Genomic DNA, 22698 nt, shown 5'->3' with positions numbered 1-22698 from the left:
CACTCGCCTAACCTGTCCAAGTCACCCTGCAGCCTCTTAGCGTCCTCCTCACAGCTTACACCGCCACCCAGTTTAGTGTCATCTGCAAACATGGAGATATTACACTCAATTCCCTCATCCAAATCATTAATATATATTGTAAAGAGCTGAGGTCCCAGCACTGAGCCCTGCGGCACTCCACTAGTCACTGCCTGCCATTCGGAAAAGGACCCGTTAATCCCAACTCTCTGCTTCCTGTCTGCCAACCAGTTCTCTATCCACGTCAGTACATTACCCCCAATACCATGTGCTTTGATTTTGCACACCAATCCCTTGTGTGGGACCTTGTCAAAAGCCTTTTGAAAGTCCAAATACACCACATCCACTGGTTCTCCCCTGTCTACTCTACTAGTTACATCCTCAAAAAATTCCAGAAGATTGGTCAAGCATGATTTCCCCTTCATAAATCCATGGTGACTTGGACCAATCCTATCACTACTTTCCAAATGTGCCGCTATTTCATCCTTAATGATTGATTCCAACATTTTCCCCACTACTGATGTCAGGCTAACTGGTGTATAATTACTCGTTTTCTCTCTCCCTCCTTTTTTAAAAAGTGGGGTTACATAAGCAATCCTCCAGTCCGTAGGAACTGTTCCAGAGTCGATAGGCTGTTGGAAAATTATCACCAATGCATCCACTATTTCTAGGGCCGCTTCCTTAAGTACTCTGGGATGTAGATTATCAGGCCCTCGGGATTTATCGGCCTTTAATCCCGTCCATTTCCCTAACACAATTTCCCGCCTAATAAGGATATCCTTCAGTTCCTCTTTCTCACTAGACATTTGGACCCCGAGTACATCAGGAAGATTATTTGTGTCTTCCTTTGTGAAGACAGAACCAAAGTACTTGTTCAATTGGTCTGCCATTTCTTTGTTCCCCATGATAAATTCACCCGAATCCGACTGCAAGAGACCAACATTTGTCTTCACTAATCTTTTTCTCTTCACATATCTATAGAAGCTTTTGCAGTCATTTTTTATGTTTCCGGCAAGCTTCCTCTCGTACTATGTTTTCCCCTTCTTAATTAAACCCTTTGCCTTCCTCTGCTGTATTCTAAATTTCTCCCAGTCCTCCGGCTTGCTACTTTTTCTGGCTAATTTGTATGCCCCTTCCTTGGATTTAACACGATCCTTAATTTCCCTTGTTAGCCACGGTTGAGCCACCTTCCTTGTTTTATTTTTACTCCAGACAGGGATGTACAATTGCTGAAGTTCATCCATGTGATCTTTAAAGGTTCACCATTGCCTATCCACCGTCAACCCTTTAAGTATCACTGCCAGTCTAATCTAGCCAATTCGCGCCTCATACCATCAAAGTTACCTTTCCTTAGGTTCAGGACCCTAGTTTCTGAATTAACTTTGACACTCTCCTTCTTAATAAAGAATTCTACCATATTATGGTCACTCTTCCCCAAGGGGCCTCACACAACATGATTGCTAATTAGTCCCTTCTCATTACACATCACCCAGTCTAGGATGGCCAGCTCTCTGGTTGATTCCTCGACATATTGGTCTGGAAAATCATCCCTAATACACTCCAGGAAATCCTCCTCCACCGCATTACTACCAGTTAGGTTAGCCCAATCAATATGTAGATTAAAGTCGCCCATGATTACTGCTTTACCTTTATTGCACACATCCCTTATTTCTTGTTTGATGCTGTCCCCAACCTCACTACTACTATTTGGTGGCCTGTACACAACTCCCACTCATGTTTTCCGCCCTTTAGTATTCCGTAGCTCCACCCATACCGATTCCACATCATCCAAGGTAATGTCCTTCCTTACAATTGCATTAATTTCCTCATTAACCAGCAACGCCACCCTGCCTCCTTTTCCTTTCTGCCTATCCTTCCGAAATGCTGAATACCCCTGGATGTTGAGTTTCCAGCCTTGGTCACCCTGGAGTCATGTCTCCGTGATGCCAATCACATCATACCTGTTAACTGCTATCTGCGCAATTAGTTTGTCCACCTTATTCCGAATGCTCCTCGCAATGAGGCACAGAGCCTTCAGGCTTGTCTTTTTAACACACTTTGACCCTTTAGAATTCTGCTGTAAAGTGGCCCTTTTTGTTTTTTGCCTTGGGTTTCTCTGCCGTCCACTTTTACTATTCTCCTTTCTATCTTTTGTTTCTGTCTGCATTTTATTCCCCTCTGTCTCCCTATATAGGTTCCCATCCCCCTGCCATATTAGTTTAACTCCTCCAAAACAGCACGAGCAAACACTGCCCCTAGGACATTGGTTCCGGTCCTGCCCAGGTGCAGACCGTCCGGTTTATACTGGTCCCACCTCCCCCAGAACTGGTTCCAATGTCCCAGGAATTTGAATCTCTCCCTACTGCACCACTGTTCAAGCCACATATTCATCTGAGCTATTCTGCAATTTCTACTCTGACTAGCATGTGGCACTGGTAACAATCCTGAGATTACTACTTTTGAGGTCCTACTTTTTAATTTAACTCCTCGCTCCCTAAATTCGTCTCGAAGGACCTCATCCCGTTTTTACCTATATCTTTGGTACCTATATGCACCACGCCAACTGGCTGTTCACCCTCCCTTTTCAGAATGCCCTGCACCCACTCCGAGACATCCTTGAACTTTGCACCAGGGAGGCAACATACCATCCTGGAGTCTCGGTTGCGGCCGCAGGAACACCTATCTATTCCCCTTACAATCGAGTCCCCTATCACTATTGCTCTCACACTCTTTTTTCTGCCCTCCTGTTCCGCAGAGCCAGCCACGGTGCCATGAACTTAGTTGCTGCTGCCTTCCCCGATGAGTCATCGCCCTCAACAGTACCCAAAGCGGCGTTTCTGGTTTGCAGGGGGATGACCGCAGGGGACCCCTGCACTACCTTCCTTGCACTGCTCTTCCTGTTGGTCTTCCATTCCCTATCTGGCTGTGGACCCTTTACCTGCAGTAAGACCAACTCACTAAATGTGCTATTCACATCATTCTCAGCATCGTGCATGCTCCAGAGTGAATCCACCCACAGCTCCAGTTCCACAACGCGCTTCGTCAGGAGCTGGAGGTGGATACACTTCCCGCACACGTAGTCGTCAGGGACACCAGAGGCGTCCCTGATTTCCCACATGGTACAGGAGGAGCACAACACGTGTCCGGGCTCTCCTGCCATGACTTCACCCCTCGATTAACTTAATTTGGCAACAACAATGCTAAAGGTTACTTACTGAAATAGAAAAGAAAAAGAAAAACTACTTACCAATCACCAGCCAATCACTTACCCCCTTGGCTGTGATGTCACCTTTCGATTTCTTTCTACTTCTTTTTTGCCTTCTGTCCCCGCTGCAGTGGCACAAGCTGAGCCTTTATAGGCCTCACCACGCACCCCGGACTCGCGCTGCTCGAACTGCCGCTCCTCCTCCGACGTTGGGCCTTTATAGGTCTCACCATGCACCCCAGACTCGCGCTGCTCGAACTGCCGCTCCTCCTCCGACATTGGGCCTTTATAGGCCTCACCACACACCCCGGACTCGCGCTGCTCGAACTGCCACTCCTCCTCCGACATTGGGCCTTTATAGGTCTCACCATGCACCCCAGACTCGCGCTGCTCGAACTGCCGCTCCTCCTCCGACATTGGGCCTTTATAGGCCTCACCACGCACCCCAGACTCGCGCTGCTCGAACTGCCGCTCCTCCTCCGACATTGGGCCTTTATAGGCCTCACCACACACCCCGGACTCGCGCTGCTCGAACTGCTGCTCCTCCTCCGACGTTGAGCCTTTAGAGGCCTCACCACACATCCCGGACTTGCGCTGCTTGAACTGCCGCTCCTCCTTCGACGTTGGGCCTTTATAGGCCTCACCACGCACCCCGGACTCGCACTGCTCAAACTGCCACTCCTCCTCCGATGTGAGGTGGAGCATGGCAGCGAGGAAGATTGAGTAGAGGGTTGGGGCAATGACGCAGCCCTGTTTGACCCCTGTGGATTGGGTCTGTAATGGATTCGTTGGTAAGAAGCATGGCCTGCATGTCGTCGTGGAGCAGGCGGAGAATGGTGATGAACTTTTGGGGGCATCTGAGACGGAGGAGGATGCTCCATAGACCCTCGCGGTTGACAGTATCAAAGGCCTTTGTAAGGTCGAAGAAGGCCATGTATAAGGGCTGGTGTTGTTCCCTGCATTTTTCCTGCAGCTGTCGCGCTGCAAAAATCATGTCCATTGTGCCCCGTAGGGGAGGAAATCCACTGTGACTCCGGGCCGAGCTCCTCAGCCACAGGGAGAAGACAGTTGGGGAGGATTCAACGACAACTTTCCCAGTGGCTGATAACAGGGAGATTCCTCTGTAGTTGTCACAGTCGGACCTGTCCACTTTATTCAAGTTGGTCACCATCATTGCAGAAGAGATGAGGTCATGTATTCGCGGCAGCAGTGCCTCTCCGCCACACTTCAGTGCCTCAGCAGGGATTCCATCTGCTCCCGTAGCCTTGTTGTTCTTAAGCTGGCTTATGGCTTTTTCTACCTTATGCAGTGTTGGGGTTTTACTGAGGTGGTAGCGGGTAGCATGCTGTGGAATGGAGTCGAGAACACTCGAGTCAAAGGCAGAGTCTCATTCAAGGAGATCTTCGAAGTGCTCCTTCCAGCAGGCCCTGACTGCCTCGGTGTCCTTGATGAGTGTTTGCCCATTCTTGGCCAGCAGTGGGGTGGGGCTTTGGGTCATAGGTGGCCTTGACTGCGATGAAGAATCCTCGCACATTATGTCTGTTGGCCAGCTGCTATATCTCTTATGCTTTCTCCATCCACCACCTGTTCTTTAAGTCCTGGGTTTTTTGTTGGGCCTCAGCCTTGAGCTGTCTGTAATGCTGCTTTGCTGCTCCTGAATTGGGTTGTTGTTTGCGATCAGTTGGCTCTTGGATCTCGGATCTCTTGATCATTCTCATCAAACCAACCAGAAGATCAAGTTGTAGAATCAGATTGGGTGGAGATAAGAAATAATAAGGGTAGGAAGTCATTGGTGGGAGTGGTCTCCAAACCCTCAAACAGTAGCCACACTGTAGGACAGAGTATAAATCAAGAAATAATAGAGGGTTGTAAGAAAGGTACGGCAGTAAGTGTTGGTCCCCTGCAGGATGAGACTGGGGAATTAATAATAGAGAACAGGGAAATGGCAGAGATGTAAGAACAAATATTTTGTATTGGTCTTCACGGTAGAAGATACTAAAAACATCCGAACAATGGATAATCAAGGGGCTATAGGGAGGGAGGAACATAATACAATCACTGTCACTCATGAAGTAGTACTCGATAAAATAATGAGACTAAAGGCAGACAAGTCCCCTGGACCTGATGGCTTACATCCTAGGGTCTTAAAAGAAGTGGCTGCAGAGATAGTGGATGCATTGGTTGTTATCTACCAAAATTCCCTTGATTCTGGGACGGTCCAGCGGATTGGAAAACCACAAATGTAATGCCCCATTTAAAAAAGGAGGCAGACAAAAAGCAGCAAACTACAGACCAGTTAGCCTAACTTCTGTTGTTGGGAAAATGCTGGAGTCCATTCATAAGGAAACAGTAGCGGGACATTTGGAAAAGCATAATTTAATCAAGCAGAGTCAGCATGGTTTTATGAAAGGGAAGTCAAGTTTAACAAATTTTCTGGAGTTCTTTGAGGATGTAACGAGCAGGGTGGATAAGGGGGAACCAGTGGATGTGGTGTATTTGGATTTCCAGAAGGCATTCGATAAGGTGCCACATAAAAGATTACTGCATAAGATAAAAGCTCACGGGGTTGGGGGTAATATATTAGCATGGATAGAGGATTGACTAACTAACAGAAAACAGAGAGTCGGGATAAATGAGTAATTTTCCGGTTGGCAAACAGTGACTAGTGAGGTGCTGCAGGGATCGGTGCTGCGTTCTCAACTAGTTAAAATCTATATCAATGACTTAGATGAAGGGACCAAGTATAATGAAGCCAAATTTGCTGATGATACAAAGATGTGTGGGAAAGCAGATTGTGAGGAGGACACAAGAAATCTGCAAAGGGATATAGACAGGCTAATTGAATGGGCAAAAATTTGGCAAATGGAGTATAATGTGAGAAAATGTGAAATTATCTACTTTGGCAAAAAAATAGAAAAGCAAAGTATAATTTAAATGGAGAAAAATTGCAAAGTGCTGCAGCACAAAGGGACCGGGGGGTCCTTGTGCATGAAACACAAAACGTTAGTATGCAGGTACAGCAAGTAAATAGGAAGGCAAATGGAATGTTAGCCTTTATTGCAATGGAGATAGAGTATAAAAGCAGAGAAGTCCTGCTACAACTGTACAGGGTATTGGTGAGGCCACACCCCGAATACTGTGTATAGTTTTGGTCTCTGTATTTAAGGAAGGATATATTTGCATTGGAGGCTATTCAGAGAAGGTTCACTAGGCTGATTCCAGAGATGAGGGGGTTGACTTATGAAGATAAGTTGAGTAAGTTGGGCCTATACACATTGGAGTATGATCCATTCAGAAGAATGAGAGATGATCTTATCGAAATCTAGAAGATTATCGAAACATATAAGGTAATAAGGGGGCTCGACAAGGTGAATGCAGGGAGGATATGTCCACTCATAGGGAAAACTAAAACTAGGAGGCATAGTCTCAGAGTAAGGGGCCACCCATTTAAAACTGAGATGAGGAAGTATTCTCTCAGAGGGTAGTAAATCTATGGAATTCTCTGCCCCAGAGAGCTGTGGAGGTTGGGTCATTGAATATCTTTAAGGCAGAGATATCCAGATTTTTGAGCGATAAGGGAATAAAGGGTTATGGGGAGCAGGTAGGGAAGTGGATCTCAGTCCATGATCAGATCAGCCATGATATTATTAAATGGCGGAGCAGGCTCGAGGGGCCAGGTGGCTTACTCTTGCTCCTATTTCTCATGGGTGATTGTAATCTTCATATTGATTGGACAATCAAATTGGCAAAGGTAGCCTGGAGGAAGAATTCAGAGTCTATGCAGGATGGTTTCTTGGAACAATATGTTGTGGAACCAATCAGGGAGCAGAATATTTTAGAACTGGTAATGTGTAACAAGTCTGGATTAATTAATAATCTGGTAGTGAATGATCCTCTTGGGAAGAGTGATCATAGCATGGTAGAATTTCAAATTCAGTTTGAGGGTGAGAAAGCTAGTTCTCAAACTAATGTCCTGAACTTAAATAAATTACAAAGGCATGAAGAAAGAGCTGGTTAAAGTGGGCTGGGAAAATAGATTAAAGGGTAAGACTGTAGAAAAGCAGTGACAAACATTTAAGGAGATATTTCATAACTGTCAGCAAAGATTTATTCCAGTGAGAAAGAAAGACTCTAAGAGAAGGATGAACCATCCGTGGCTACTAAGGAAGTAAAGGATGGTATCAAATTAAAAACAAAGGCATACAATGTTGCAAAGAACAGTGGAAGGCCAGGGGATTGGGAAATTTTTTGGAAACCAGCAAAGGACGACTAAAAAAATGATAAAGGGAGAGAAGATAGCTTATGAGAGTAAAATAGTAAGAAATATAAAAACAGACAGTAAGAGCTTCTACAGGTATATAAAAAGGAAGCGAGTAGCTGAAGTAAACGTTGGTCCCTTAGAGGATGAGACTGTGGAATTAATAATGGGAAACAGGGAAATGGCAGAGACTTTGAACTAATATTTTGTATCAGTCTTCATGATAGAAGACACTAAAAGCATCCCAATAATTGATAATCAAGGTGCTATTGCGGGGGCGGGGAACTTAAAAGAATCATTATCACTAGAGAAAAAGTACTAGTCCAACTAATGAGTCTAAAGGTGGACGTCCCCTGGAACCTGATGGCCTGCATCCTCGGGTCTTAAAAGAGGTGACTGCAGAGATAGTGGATGCATTGGTTGTAATCTTCCAAAATTCCCTGGATTCTGAAGAGTTCCCAGCAGATTAGAAAACCACAAATGTAATGCCTCTATTTAAGAAAGGAGAGAGACAGAAAGCAGGAAACTACAGTCTAACATCTGTCTTTGGGAAAATGCTGGAGTCTATTATTAAGGAAGTAGTAGCAGGACATTTAGAAAATCATAATACAGTCAAGCAGAGTCAGCATGGTTTTATGAAAGGGAAATCATGTTGGACAAATTTGCTGGAATTCTTTGAGGATGTAACGAGCAAGGTGGATAAAGAAGAATCAGTTGACATAGTGTATTTGGATTTCCAGAAGGCATTTGATAAGGTGCCACATAAAAGTTTACTGCACAAGATAAGAGTTCATGAGGTGGGGGTAATATATTAGCAGGGATAGAGGATTGGCTAACTAACAGATAGCAGAGAGTCGGGATAAATGGGTCATTTTCAGGCTGGCAAACTGTAAATCATTGGGTGCCACCGGGATCAGTGCTGGGGCCTCAAATATTTACAATTTATATTAATGTCTTGGATGAAGGGACCGAGTGTAATGTAGCCAAATTTGCTGATGATACAAAGGTAGGTGGGAAAGCAAGTTGTGAGGAGGATCCAAAGAATCTACAAAGGGATATAGATAGACTAAGTGAGTGGGAAAAAAATTGGAGTATAATGTGGGAAAATGTGAGGTTATCCACTTTGGTAGGAAAAATAAAAAAGTTAATTATTATTTAAATAGGGAGAGATTACAAATGCAGTGCTACAGAGGGATCTAGGGATCCTTGTACATGAAATACAAAATGTTAGCATGCAGGTACAGCAAGTAATTAGGAAGACAAATGGAATGTTAGGCTTCATTGCAAGGGGGATGGAGTACAAAAGTAGGGAAGTCCTGCTACAACTGTACAGGGCATTGGTAAGACCACACCTCACAGTACTTCTCACAGTTTTGGTCTTATTATAGAAGGATATACTTGCACTGGAGGCAGTTCAGAGATGGTCCATGAACTTGATTCCTGAGATAAAGGGGTTGTCATATGAAGAAAGGTTGATCAGGTTGGTCCTATACTTGGAGATGATCTTATTGAAACATATAAGATTCTGAGGGAGCTTGACAGGATCGATGCAGAGAGGATGTTTCCCCTCGTGGGGGAATCTAAAACTAGAGGCATAGTTTCAGAATAAGTCGTCGCCCATTTTAAATGTATGTGAGGTGGAATTTCTTCTCTCCGAGGGTCATGAATCTTTGGAATTTTCTATCTCGGAGAGCTGTGGAGGCTGGGACCTTGAATGTATTTAAGGTGGAGATAGACAGATTTTTGAAAGTTAAGGGAGTCAAGGGTTATGGGGTGCAGGAGGGGAATTGGAGTTGAGACCAGGATCATATCAGCCGTGATCTTATTGAATAGCGTAGCAGGCTTCAAGGGTCAAATGGCCTACTCCTGCTCCTATTTCTTATGTTCTTGTGTTCTTATGTCCTTATGTCCTAAAGCATTACTCAAGCAAATAATTATTTTGGAACGTAGTCATTGATGTTACATACGTAAATCTGGCAAGGTCCCACACACAATGAGATAAATAACCAGTTTATCTGTGTTTATGGTGTTGGTTAAGGGATAAATTTTGGCCAGGACAACATTTAGAACTCCCCAAATATAAACAGAAAATGCTGGAAATATTCAGGTCAGGCAGCACCTGCGGAGCGAGATACAGTGAAAACTTTTCGGGTCAATGACCTTTTGTCAGAATTGGAAACTGCTGCAGGTGTAATAAGTTTGTAAGCAAGTACAGAGGCAGGGAAAGTGGGAGGGGAGGAAAGAACAAAAGGGACGGTCCATTTCCTTTGAACTGTTTTGGCGGTGTACAATATATTCCCTTGTTATTCCATCAGTCAAATCCACAGAGATTTTGTCTGGACCACTTCTCCATTTATCCTTTTACTCTAGTGCTATGATATTGGCCCGGAATTTGTGGTCAGCAGCAAAGCGAAGGCATTTGCTGCTGGCCCGAAGTAAGCTTCACATAAGGATCTCGCGATCCCTGTCGAGAACTTTGGGTTTTCCGACGATCAATTCAAATCAACAAATAGTGGGGATCCCCTTGTGCAAACTGCTGCAACATCAACAGGCTGTCTAAGTAGCTAATCAAAACCGAATTCTCATAGACAGGGAATGAGGAAGTGAGTAAGCTTTTAAAATTCTAACTTTTTAAAATTGTTAGAGAGAACAAAAGAAAGACATGAGGAAAAGGCAAACCTTAAATAAAGATCGAAAAACTTTAAAAAAAATGAAACATTACAGGAAAGATGTGATAGCAATAGGGAGGGTACAGAGGAGATCCACCAAGATGTTGCCAGAGCTGGAGAATGTTTGCTATGAGGAAAGACTGGATAGGCTGGGATTGTTTTCTTTGGAACAGAGGAGGCTCAGGAGAGATTTAACTGAGGTGTATAAATTGAGGGGCCTAGATAGAGTGGATAGGAAGGACCCTTAGCAGAGAGATCAATAACCCGGCCGGGGGAGGGGTGGGGGGGAGGGAGGAGATAGGGGGGGATAGATTCAAAGTAATTGGTAGAAGGATTAGAGGGAAGTTGAGGAGAACTATTTACACCCAGTGGGTGGTTGGGGTTTGGAACTCACTGCCTGAAAGGGTGATAGAGACAGAAACCCTAATCGCACTTGAAAAGTGCTTGGATGTGCACGTTGTCGTGTATCTCACACTACTGTACATAACTGTATCTTACCATGCTATACATGACTGTAACTAGATATGACCTATAACCACAAGCATACCTTACCACCAGGGATGCACTTACAGGAGACACTGGATACCTATTCCACACAGGTATATAAAGACAGGTCTCAGGGAAGTGTGGCATTCGAGAGCTGTGTAATAAAGGGGCAGGTCCTGAGTGACCTTGACTTCAGCATGTGCTTCGTGTGAGTCTGTACTGCAGGGACAGGACTTTACACACATGAGGTGCCGTAACCTACAAGGCTACGGACCAAGAGCTAGAAAGTGGAATTAGGCTGGATAGCTCTTTTTGTGGACGGCATGAGACATGATGGGCCAAATGGCCTCCTTCTGTGCTACACATTTCTGATTCTATTAATTTTTTTTTTAAGTTTCTTGAAAATTTTCATTTTTATTAAAATGGACAAATTTCACACTGCACAAAATTAAAATTTGTTTTCCAGGCCCTTAACATTTCTTTAGCAGTGACAACGCTGTCTAAACCCCAGTTACACCCAATCCCTTCGGAGCTAACTTTTAGTGAGGAATTTAACAGTGTAATTAGTGTGGAAGAACCGATGTTTTCCACAGTTTCCCTGATTTGGCTGATTACACAGATTGCCGGCTCTGTTGGAGAAGGGGAGGGGCACAGCGCAGCTTTTTTCAGAGCTGTCATTGACAGACCGCATCTTTAGGATTGCCGCATGTGCCAAATCCTAAAGTTGTGGTCAGTTTCAAAGGCGGAATGCTGTCGGTTCACTGTCATCTCAACCACAAATTCCGGGCCATTGTCTCTAAATAATACCACTCTCTCTCCTTTTATTTTGTGTTTCCCTATTCTTCCTGAAATGTTGTACCCAGGAATATCCAATCATGAGTCAGCTGTAGTCAGGTGCATGCAAAATTGCTTTAAAGCAGCACTGAACAGCAGAAGCCTAAATCTTGGGCTGGATTTTCGAAGGGTTTGCGACCGGGTTCTCGCTACGTTTTGATTCTCCACCTCGAAAACCCCGTCACAAAGCCCGGGTGAGATTCTCGGCTCCTTGTTTGCGGCAGCGATGGGATGTACCGCCGGGGAGAGCTGCGCTGGATGTGTAATGACACGGATTTCGATACTGTCCAAGCTTCGGCACTCACGCCGTGCCCAGAACAACCTGTTGGTGCAGCCCTGCCAGTAGCAGTAAGTTAGAAAACCTGCAAAAAAGGTAAGTAAAATTTTAATTTGCAGCGATTAGTTAGTTAAGGGTCTTGGTAATGTTTTTGGAATGTTTTTTTGAATTTTTTTTCACTCCCTCCCAAGGCCTCTCTCACAGCGCTCCCGGCCCCGCACTAAAGTTGGCGAAACTCGCATTTTGCGCCGTGAATAATTGTGCAACGCCTCTCTTTGCAAGACCCCAAAGTCCGAAAGTTCAGCCTAAAATCGGTAGTGCAGCGAAAGTGGTAATTTTCACACATCGCTACCATTTTCGTCCAAAAACCCCAAAGCCTGAAAATCCAGCCCAACGAATATAAGCAGGTGTTTCAATGTTGCTACAACAGGGCTCTGAAACCACCCTACAGTACAAACATGGAAAAATTGGGCAATACAGGCAGCCACACTCAGCAACTTCTCAACATAAATGGGGCAATGAATCATGTTCCAGGGTTATGGAGAGCGGGCAGGGAAGTGGACCTGAGTCCATGATTGGATCAGCCATGATCGTATTAAAAGGCAGAGCATGCTCGAGGGGCCGTATGGCCTACTCCTGTTCCTATCTCTTATGTTCTTATGTTCTTATGAGTCACAAGTCCATACCATAAAACTGGTGCCATTCCATTTCCAACCAATAGGTTTAAAGAACTATAAAACGTTATTTTGGCAAGTACTATTAGAGATTTTATTTAATCGCTCCTTGTGGAGCTGAATTACATGTGAATGAAATGAAGCCTTTGTTTCAGCCTTATCTTATTGCCCAGCAGTCCAAGTTTCTGCCTGTCTTAAGTCTTGTTGCCGTGCTGTCAGATGTGGAAGCTGCCAAAACCAACAAATACCATTTGGCAGTTTGGCGGCACCAGCTGCACTGAACAAGGTTTGTGTAATGAAGGAATTAACCCAAGGTTTTGAAACCCAAGAAAAAAAAATAAGCACCATTGAAGGATTGAGGATTTGTTTCAGAATATTTTTGATCAGACAGAAAATTTTCCACATAAACTCAAAACATTGACTCCACAGCATCAGACTGAAACTATCATTTTGAAAGGTCCCATCCCCAGTGGGATACTTTAATACAAAATAATAGCAATGCAGCAATTGTATGATTGGAATGATTACAAATTAATAACTACAAAATAAAAATTACAACATATTGATACTTCTTTATTTTTTTGATAAGACATTAAACCTACACTTTCAGGTGGGCATAAAAGATCCCATGACACTATTTTGAAAAAGCAGGCTAGTTCTCCCTGGTGTCCTAGCCAATATTTATCACTCAATAAACTAGACAAAAAAATAAAGATTATCTGGTCATTATCACATTGCTGTGTGTGGGAGCTTGCTGTGCGCAAATTGACTGCTGTGTTTTCTACATTACAACAGCGATTACACTTCAAAAACACTTCACTGGCTCTAAAGCACTTTGGAACACTGAGGTTGTGAAGACGCCATATAAATATAAGTCTTATTTTTCTTGATCATCATTTAGGAATTTTTCCCTAAAAATAACTATTTCAGAATATTAAAAGTGAGTAAATGCAGACAAAAAGTCAGATGTAAACCTATATTGTGCTGTATTATGGCACTGAACAGTTTCTGACACGTGCAAATATTTTGCAATGCTAGCAGTGATACAAATATTTTATTTTGGTCGTGGGAGGCAGGGGAACTGAGGAGCAGCAGGATTGTATGTTGGAACTCCAGCCTATTGCACCTGCAATTTCTTGTATGATGAATTCACAACCTCAAGTGTACCACTGTAGGAAGGTGCCGTAGGAAGATGAGTTTCCCCATATGCAGGGAAGGTCAACTGTAGTACCTGTACTACAATACCCCAGTTCACAGGTTTGTTATTTTTAATGCTGAGACACTAAACTGAAGTAAATTTAATAGTATTTCTCCCATTTCCAATCCTGAATGGAATTTGATAGCCAGATGAGAAAAATACAGCCTTTTAAATCAGTCCCCTGCTCTCTCCCAGCTGCAGCACATTCCCAACCCTCCTGCCTAAAACCGGGTGCCTTTCCCTACACTCCAAGCCCATACCCTAGCTCACTGTTTCTCTGTCTCACCTAAATGTACCTATACTGCAGCTCCTGGACAACTTCTCCTCTGCGTCAAAAAAACATGGGCCCTGTAACCACCTCCACCCAATACATGTTGGCTGCCATCTAATTATATTCCTGAGTTTAAAACAAAGGTACAAGATAAAAAGAAATTAGTAAATCTGTAAAGTAACATTAATGAAAGGTATATAGAGACAATGGGGTGAATTTTAACCCCCCAAAATGGGTGGATTGGGGTCAGATGAGATGCTAAAATTTTAAAAATCTCAAATCCGACCCCATACCTCCTCTAACCCACCCACTTCCTGCTTTAACGGTAGCGGGACAAGGGGGTGGGCAGCCAACCCACTTCTATTTAAATATTTTAATGAGGCTGGAAGACTCCGATTTAACCTGTTTTACAGGTTTAACCGTGGCCCTCTGGGCTTTCCAGGCCTCAGGAAACCCGGCAGCTCAATGGAGGTGTGGTCAGCTTCTGGGAAAAGGTAGGTGCCTTTATAGTACAGCTTGTGGGCCAGGAGAAGCAGGACTGCTTCTCCCAAGTTCCCAAGCTTACCTTCGTCCCTTGAATCAGACCTCCCAACCCATACAAAGACTTCCAGATTGTGGATCTGAACTCCCCCCCCCCAAACGTTCCCACTAAGCTTAGCGGCCACGCAGCTGCCTGGAGATCCTGCGCAGACCACTTACCAGCTTTTGAATGGGAGATTTTGCGTACGTGCAAATTTTGAGTGGGCCGCACAGCCCATTAAAGGGACTTCACACCCCCCAAAAAATTAGGAGGAACATTGCACCCCTGCTCCATCAGGGTCGGAGATTGGAGCCCTCCCACCATTAGCAGCTGCAGGCTCCTCGCCTGCTCTGGAGTGCTCCTCACCAGACTGGAAGCCTACCTCGTCAATTAGGCTGACTTCCGAGTAGGGATTGTGCTGTAAAAAAAAATACTCACGCTGTGGAGCTAACCCGATATGGGGAGTCCTGGAGCAAAACATTCCTCGCCCCATCCCCACCACCAAACACACCCGTCAATATCAGGACTAATGAGAGAAGATGAATGGAAGAGAGATACAGAGACAGACAAAATGTGTGAAACAAAAAGAGAAAGAAGATAGAAAGAGTAGGAGATAGAAAGAATGGAAGACAGAAAATTAAAAGAATGCAGAGATGCAAACAGTTGCAGGAAAAGACAATTTTATTTTTGACGATTAACACCAAAAAGGAGAGTATTAAGTATGTAAAAATAATGTATCATAAAAAAGAGCTCCATTCCCGGTCACAGCAAATTTTGGGAAATATTCTGAAGGATAATATAAATAAAGTCCTTTTGTTTTTAAAAAGGTCAAAACCCACAAAATGCACTGTTATAATCTGAAGAGCTACTAAAAAAACGTTGAAAAATTGACTCATCAGCTCGCAGTACTCACTGTGCACTATATTGTGGACTGAGAGTTGTAGACTGACCTACAAGAAAGAAAAAGAACAAAATAAAATTAATAACAAACAAGTTAAAATATTTAACATAATATATTAAAAACATACATATTGTTTAAATAATGTTTGATCCATGCCATCTTGCTTTTATTGTCTCAAGAGTATTTACCTTCCAGAATAATTCCCTGAAGATCTTCCCTCCCACCATTAAACATAATGCAGCTCCATTAAACATCTTCTGAAATAGTTAAAATCAGAATGGAACCAGTGGCCTCCTATTATTTCATCTTGTACATTGATGCTACAATGTACCATGCCATTTATATTATAATACTCATGGGGCTAGAAATTCAGCAGGTTTGCGCCTATTTATCGCCATGGCGAAGCTGAATAAGTAATTTTTTTTGCTGCTAAACGAGTCGCACAAACTTTAGCAGCTGGGCGGAAAATTCTGCAGCAGTTTTGCGACGGCGCTAAGAAATGATCACTCACCCATTTTTTTAGCCGTTTTTATTGCGTCAATTGCCGTGCAACACTGCTATTGCCGGGGGCAGAAAATTCGCCTATCGCCATTTTTACCACCCAGCCAAAAATACATCCGAAAAAATCAAGTCTTACCAGGTTGGATCCAGGGAGCACTCAACGCTAACAGCGCCATCTTGAAAAATGGAGCAGAAGTTCAGTGCATAAAAGGATTTGGAGGGAAGGTTGCGTTTTACACAGTGAGCTTTATGTGAGTTCATAGTTCGTTTTTAAGGATATTTAAGGACATTTACAAGAATGGGGCTATTATATCTTTGCCATTATTCCTGCCTTCTTTTTCTATGCAGCATCAAGCTGGAAGAAGGCTTATTCAAGAGCGTTTTGAGCATAATCGAAGACCTCGCAGACATATGGGGAGGAGGCCTTACCCCCCACAAGTTTGCAAGGAACAGTGCTCATACCTGCAACTGTCTGAGGTGTGTTCGAAGGCTGCATTTCCGAAAAGAGGTGGTCACAGAGATGTGCCAGCTGATAAAGGCAGACCTACAGCCTTCCAGCGATAACAGGACTGTACTGCCCCTCGAGGTGAAGGTGACTGCGGCACTTTCCTTCTATGCCTCCGGCTCCTTTCAGGCATCAGCAGGGGACAAATGCTCCATCTCGCAGTACGCGACACATCACTGCATTCGCCAGATGTCTATTGCACTGTACGCACGCAGGATGGATTTATAACATTCCCAATGACCAAGGAGGCACAGAATGAGAGGGCTATAGGTTTTGCATGAATTGTTGGCTTCCCCAAGGTTCATGCTGCCATTGACTATACGCACATCACCCTGCGAGCACCTTTAGAGGATCCAGAGGTTTACCGAAACCGAAAGGTATTCCACTCCTTGAACGTACAATCGTCTGCGACCATACTTAGCGCATCATGGCAATAAATGTCCAGTTTCCAAGGAGCATCCATGATGCTTTCACCTTGCATGAGAGCAGTGTCTCATACCTGTTCGAGCATCAGCCACAAGGCCAGAGCTGGATGTTGGGGGACAAAGATTATGGCCTCGCCACCTGGCTCATGACCCCACTCCGGAATCCTCAGACAGAACCCGGGCATCGCTATAATGACAGCCATAGAGCTACACGCAACATCGTCGAAAAGGCAATTGGGATGATCAAGCAATGCTTCCAATGCCTGAACCACTCTGGGGGCTCCCTGCAATACTCCCCTCAGCAGGTCTCTGAGTTCATTGTGGTGTGCTGCATGCTACACAACTTAACCATCATGAGGGGACAGGATTTGCCAATGGGGATTGCAGGACCAGCTCTGGATAGAGGGGAGGTAGAGGAGGACCACGAGGATGGCGAAGAGCCTGGCGATGAACCCATACCACCAACCCCACAACCACCACAAGGGAGGTTTCATAGAGCTTTCGCCATGCAAAAGCCTTAAGCCAGCAGCTCATAATTCATCGCTTTGCATGAACAGTGAACAGCACGTTTCACTGTTGCCTGCCCACTCTATCCCACCACGTTGACTATTCCCCCTCTTATTCTGCAAATGAGACACTACACAGGAATGGTTAAGGTGAACAATAGAATTTATTGAACATACAGTTACTGGAATTAGATTTATTAAACATTATTGTGAACTTTTAAAACTTAACAGAATTGGGAAACGTTTAAAACCTTTAGAAAATAGCAACAACAACAAAACAGCAACAAAACGAAAGAACAACCACTGCACTGAACGTCTTTTACCTGCAGCCCCACTTACCGCCCTCATCCTAAACCCCCTCCCTCGCACCATGACCGTACCTACAGTGGTACCAAGACGCCGTGCAGCAACACGGCCAGAGTCATGCTGTAAAAGAGGGATAGACAATGAAGACGCTATGTGTGGGTTCCCTGGAGAAGCTCGGGGTATGCAAGGCCCGGCTTCTGAGTGGCAAGCCACTCACAGGTGACGTGGGTCTGGGTGTTGTGACACTGGGGATGGCAGTGCCAAAGGTCGAGACCATCAATTGCGCAAGGCCATCGACAGCCTCAGTGTTCTCGCAGGTTGCAGCAACAATCTGCGACGTGCCCTTGCTCATGTCCGCGGATAGTGCCGCAATGCTTGAGGGAAAAGCACCCAAGACCACCAGGAGCTGTCGGCTGAGCTGGATGCTCTCCCTGGACAGTCCCATCATGTTCAGGTGTGCGTCTGCCTGTGTGTCAGCAGACCGGCATTGCCTCTGGAGAGACAGCATACGGAATTCAACCCTGGAAGTGCATTGCTGCACGCCACTTGGAACCAGGCCTCGGATTGGCCAAAGTCCAAGAATACCCGGAGGACTGCTAATGTGGTACCCTTGTTTAAGAAGGAAGAAAGGGATAGGCTGAGTAATTACAGGCCTGACAGCCTAACCTCAGTGGTGGGAAAATTATTGGAAAAAATCCTGAAGGACAGGATTAATCTACATTTAGAAAGGCAAGGATTAATCAGGGACAGTCAGCACGGATTTGTTAAGGGAAGATCGTGTTTGACTAATCTGATTGAATTTTTTGCGGAGGTAACCTGGAGGGTCGATGAGGGCAGTGCGTATGACGTAGTGTATGTGGACTTTAGCAAAGCTTTCGATAAGGTCCCACATGGCAGACTGGTCACAAAGGTAAAAGCCCAGGGTAATGGTTGATGGATGTTTTTGTGACTGGGAGGATGTTTCCAATGGGGTTCCGCAGGGCTCAGTACTGGATCCCTTGCTTTTTGTGGTAGACATCAATGATCTAGATTTGAATATAGTGGGCATGATTAAAAAGTTTGCAGATGACACTAAAATTGGCTGTGTGGTTAATAATTAAGAGGAAAGTCATGGACTACAGGAGGATATCAATCTACTGGTCAGGTGGGCAGAATAGTGGCAAATAAAATGTAATTCGGAGAAGTGTGAGGTAATGCACTTGGGGATGGCTAATAAGGAAAGGGTATACGCATTAAGTGCTAGGCCACTTAGAAGTGTAGATGAACAAAGAGGCCTTAGACTGCTTGTTCACAGATCCCTGAAAGTAGCAGGCCAGGTGGATAAGGTGGTAAAGAAGGCATACGGAATGCTTGCCTTTATTGGCCGAGGCATAGAATATAAGAGCAGAGAGGTTATGCTTAAATTGTATAATACTTTGGTTAGGCCACAGCTGGAATACTGCGTGCAGTTCTGGTCGCCGTATTATAGGAAGGATGTGATTGTACTAGAGAGGACGCAGAGGAGATTTACGAGAATGCTGCCTAGAATGGAGAATCTTAGCTATAAGGACAGATTGGATAGGCTGGGTTTGTTCTCCTTGGAACAGAGGAGGCTGAGTGGAGACCTTATTGAGGTGTATAAAATTTTGAGGGGCCTGGATATAGTGGATAGCAAGGGCCTATTTCCCTTGGTGGAGGGGTCAATTACAAGGGGGCATAGTTTTAAGGTGGTTGGTGGAAGGTTTAGAGGGGATTTGAGGGGAGGTTTCTTCACGCAGAGGGTTGTGGGGGTCTGGAACTCACTGCCTGGAAGGGTGGTGGATGCAGAAACACTCACCACATTTAAAAGGTGCTTGGATGTGCACTTGAAGTGCCATAACCTGCAGGATTTATGGACCTAGTGCTGGTAAGTGGGATTAGACTAGATAACCTCTTGTTGGCTGGCACAGACATGATGGTAAATATATCATGGAATTGAATACGGCCAGAGTGATCTCCTGAACTAGTTTTGATCGAGTGGATGGGTCGGAGAGGAATTTCCCCAGATTTTTTTTCCCCAATTGGCCTGGGTTTTTATCTGGTTTTTTTGCCTCTCCCAGGAGATCGCATGGCTCCGGGTTGGGTGGAGTGTAAAATGTTACGATACGTGGGGTATCGCAGTTGTGTGGGGCAGACTGGTTGGGCCGGATGCTTTTTACCTGTCCGTCATTGTTCATAGGTTTATTTGTAACCTTCAGGGCTGCTGACCGAGGGCCATGTGGCTCTTTGTCAGCTGACGCGGACACGATGAGCCGAAATGGCCCCCTTCTGTGCTGTAAATTTCTATGTTTCTCGTCAGAGCTTCTGGCCGCAGCTAAAAGAGGTGTCGATTGCATCGGCCCCCTACCCCCACCGGAATAGCTTCATGAGTTTCCTCCCCTCATAGAGGTTTCTCGTCCTCGGTGTCTTCGTCGTCCCCCTCCTCCATCCCCACATGATGGGCTGAGCTGGAGGCTTCCATTGGCGGATGTGGCGGCTCCTCATCTGGAAATAGAAAACAACAGACAAATGGTTAGCAGCAGGGGAGGGGACAGTGTGCCATGAGGAAGGTCACATAACACAGGCTCATTTGAAGGACCAGCGCTACTGCATTATGTGTAGCCCACAGACACTGCATGACATTGCCCCAACCCTAACCCACAGACACTGCATCACATTGCCCCAACACAGCCTGGGGATTTTGCAGGACTTACCCTCAGTTTCGAGCAGGGGATCAGCACCCCCACGGTAGTTGACCTGCCTAATGCACCGATCATAGTACCACGCACTCCTCCAGGTCCGTTAATGGCAGTGTCTGGGGTGGACAGCCGCCTGTGCACCGCTGCTCCCGGCGGTTGTGGAACATCTTTCCTTGCAAAAATGACAATTGGAATGGTTACCAGAAGGCCTTTTTGCTCTTGTGGCACACACAGATAGCCATCAAAGTACTTATACCATACTGTGTGCATTTAATACAGCCCTCTGTTTAATGGCCCTGGTAGTTGCACGTGGTTCATGAGGAAGACATCGAAGTGCAGAAACATCTTTTAAGATGTCAAAAAGCAGTATTACAAATGTGTCACGATCATTCATGGCAAATAAGGTGCAACGCTAAGCCTACCTATATGAACATGTGTCAGATTTACAATTTAAGTAATGAACGAATGCAGGAATAAAAATATTACTTACTCTAACAACCCTGCAATGGTCATTGAACCTTTTCCGACACTGCTTACGGTCCCTCTTGATATCATCCACTGAAGAAAACTCCTCGACCAAGCTGTTCCACAGACGTCTTAGCACAGCTGGGAGGGATTCCGGCACCCCTCCTATTAAATTACCCCCATCTCCTTTGCACAGCTACGATGAGGGCCTCGTTTGCCTCATAACTGAACTTTTTGGCTCTCTGCCTGAAGTCCCCTTCCATCATGGCTGCTTGTTCTGTGAAAAATAGCTGATCCAGCCCTGGATGTACTGCGCATGTACGGGCGCACCCCGACAGCTGACCAGAATCGCAGGAAGAAAAAAAAAAAAATCAGAAAAAAAAAATTTGCTTCTGCGCAGAAGGCCCGATTTTTTTTTTGATCGCAAATTTCGGCTCTGGTGCATAAATTCAAGGTCGAATTTACCGTTATTGCTATTGCTGGTCACTATTTGGCGAATTTTGCAACGTCCAGCGACAGCAGTACCTCGGCAGTAAAAAAAAATTCCATGATTATCGCCCCAAAACGGTTGTAATCGCGAAAACTCGAATTTCTAGCCCCTTGGTGTAGAGAATACCAGCAACAAACCTCAAGGCACAATTTCTTCTGGCTCCATCACTCTTTCCCAGACTGTCTAGGGTACTAATCAATCTCTTTAGGTCACTTGAAATTTAATTAGAGTTACCCAACCTTTGCTAAACTAGAGTTGTTGAGTTTGTACGAGGCTATAGGAAAATCTGATGAGCAATTAGTACCTCAGTATAAGTCTGTCCATGCTGTCAGCATTCAGCAGGGTCAATTTTGATAGAAGATTGTCCCCAATGCAAGATGCATATCTAAAGGCTACTGCAATGGTATGGTCATCATTGTCAGCTCCTTGTGATAGAGAGTTTTAGCACTGTATGATTATTACTTCTTAATATATTATTAATATGTGTACCTGTATATGAAATTTATTTCAAAAATAAAGGAAGCTATTCAAAGGGAGAAGATTATAACTTTACCACCTTTGCAGCAAATGTTAAGAATCAAGAAGTGATACATCCCAATTCTTTACTTTGCATAAAGCATGGTTAAGGAGAAATTTCCAAACCTTCAGGATTGAATATTCTCAATGGACATGAATTGTACTTGCTGCTCTGACTCAGTACTCTAACATTATCCTTTGAACATTCTTGGAAAATGGCTGGTGTTATTGACCAAGGTGCAACTAATCTCTATGACTGCTTAACATTTCAATGATAACATTCTTATCCCATTTCCAGGTGAAACATAACTCAAGTGCATCATAATGAGGACAATTTTGCTCCAAAATAAGAGGCTTCTTTTTGGGCAGGCTCCATTCAACTAAGTGTTCTGTAATTACATTGGGCCCAAGTTTCCACACGATAAAAAACGGGCGCCCCTCCGAGCTGGGCGCCCGTTTTTCGCGCCTAAAACGGCGCCTAAAAAAAAAAATCGCGATTCTGGAGCGCCCTGCAGCTCCTTGTCTGCCTGGCGCCACGCCCAGGGGGGCGGAGCCTACACTCACTCGCGCCGATTTTGTAAGTGGGAGGGGGCGGGTACTATTTTAATTAGTTTTTTTCCTGCCGGCAACGTTGGAGCGTTCGCGCACGCGCAGTGTGAAAAAAACATTGGCACTCGGCCATTTTTGCAGTTCTTTGTAGCTGTTTAATTTTTAAACATTTTTTTAATAAAAGCACATTGCCATCAGCACATCTCACTGCAGCCTTCTCACTGTCTCCTTCCCCCCCCTCCGCGGGAAGAACGGACGCCTCCTCTCCCCTCCCCCCCCCCCGCGGGAAGAACGGGCGCCTCCTACTCCCCCCGCGGGAAGAACGGGCGCCTCCTACCCCCCCCACGGGAAGAACGGGCGCTTCCCCCCCCCCACCACCGCAGGAAAGAACGGGCGCCTCCTCTCCCCTCCCCCCCCACCGCGGGCAG

At 45.0% G+C, this 22698-nt stretch overlaps 1 protein-coding gene across 2 annotated transcripts in view; it reads right to left on the bottom strand.

Moving 5' to 3' along the window:
• Positions 1-22698, bottom strand: part of LOC139228082 (tyrosine-protein kinase transmembrane receptor ROR2-like) — a 304606-nt gene that overhangs the window by 65460 nt on the left and 216448 nt on the right. For both annotated transcript variants that reach the window (XM_070859350.1, XM_070859290.1), the window contains one exon: positions 15324-15360. In XM_070859350.1, the coding sequence (XP_070715451.1) occupies positions 15324-15360 (37 nt within the window). The remainder of the gene's footprint in view (positions 1-15323; positions 15361-22698) is intronic.

This window comes from Pristiophorus japonicus, chromosome 1 (assembly GCF_044704955.1).
Source record: "Pristiophorus japonicus isolate sPriJap1 chromosome 1, sPriJap1.hap1, whole genome shotgun sequence".
NCBI classification, from domain to species: Eukaryota; Metazoa; Chordata; class Chondrichthyes; family Pristiophoridae; genus Pristiophorus; species Pristiophorus japonicus.
Note: the sequence above shows the minus strand (reverse complement) of the source record. Positions and strands in the feature narration are given on the sequence as shown.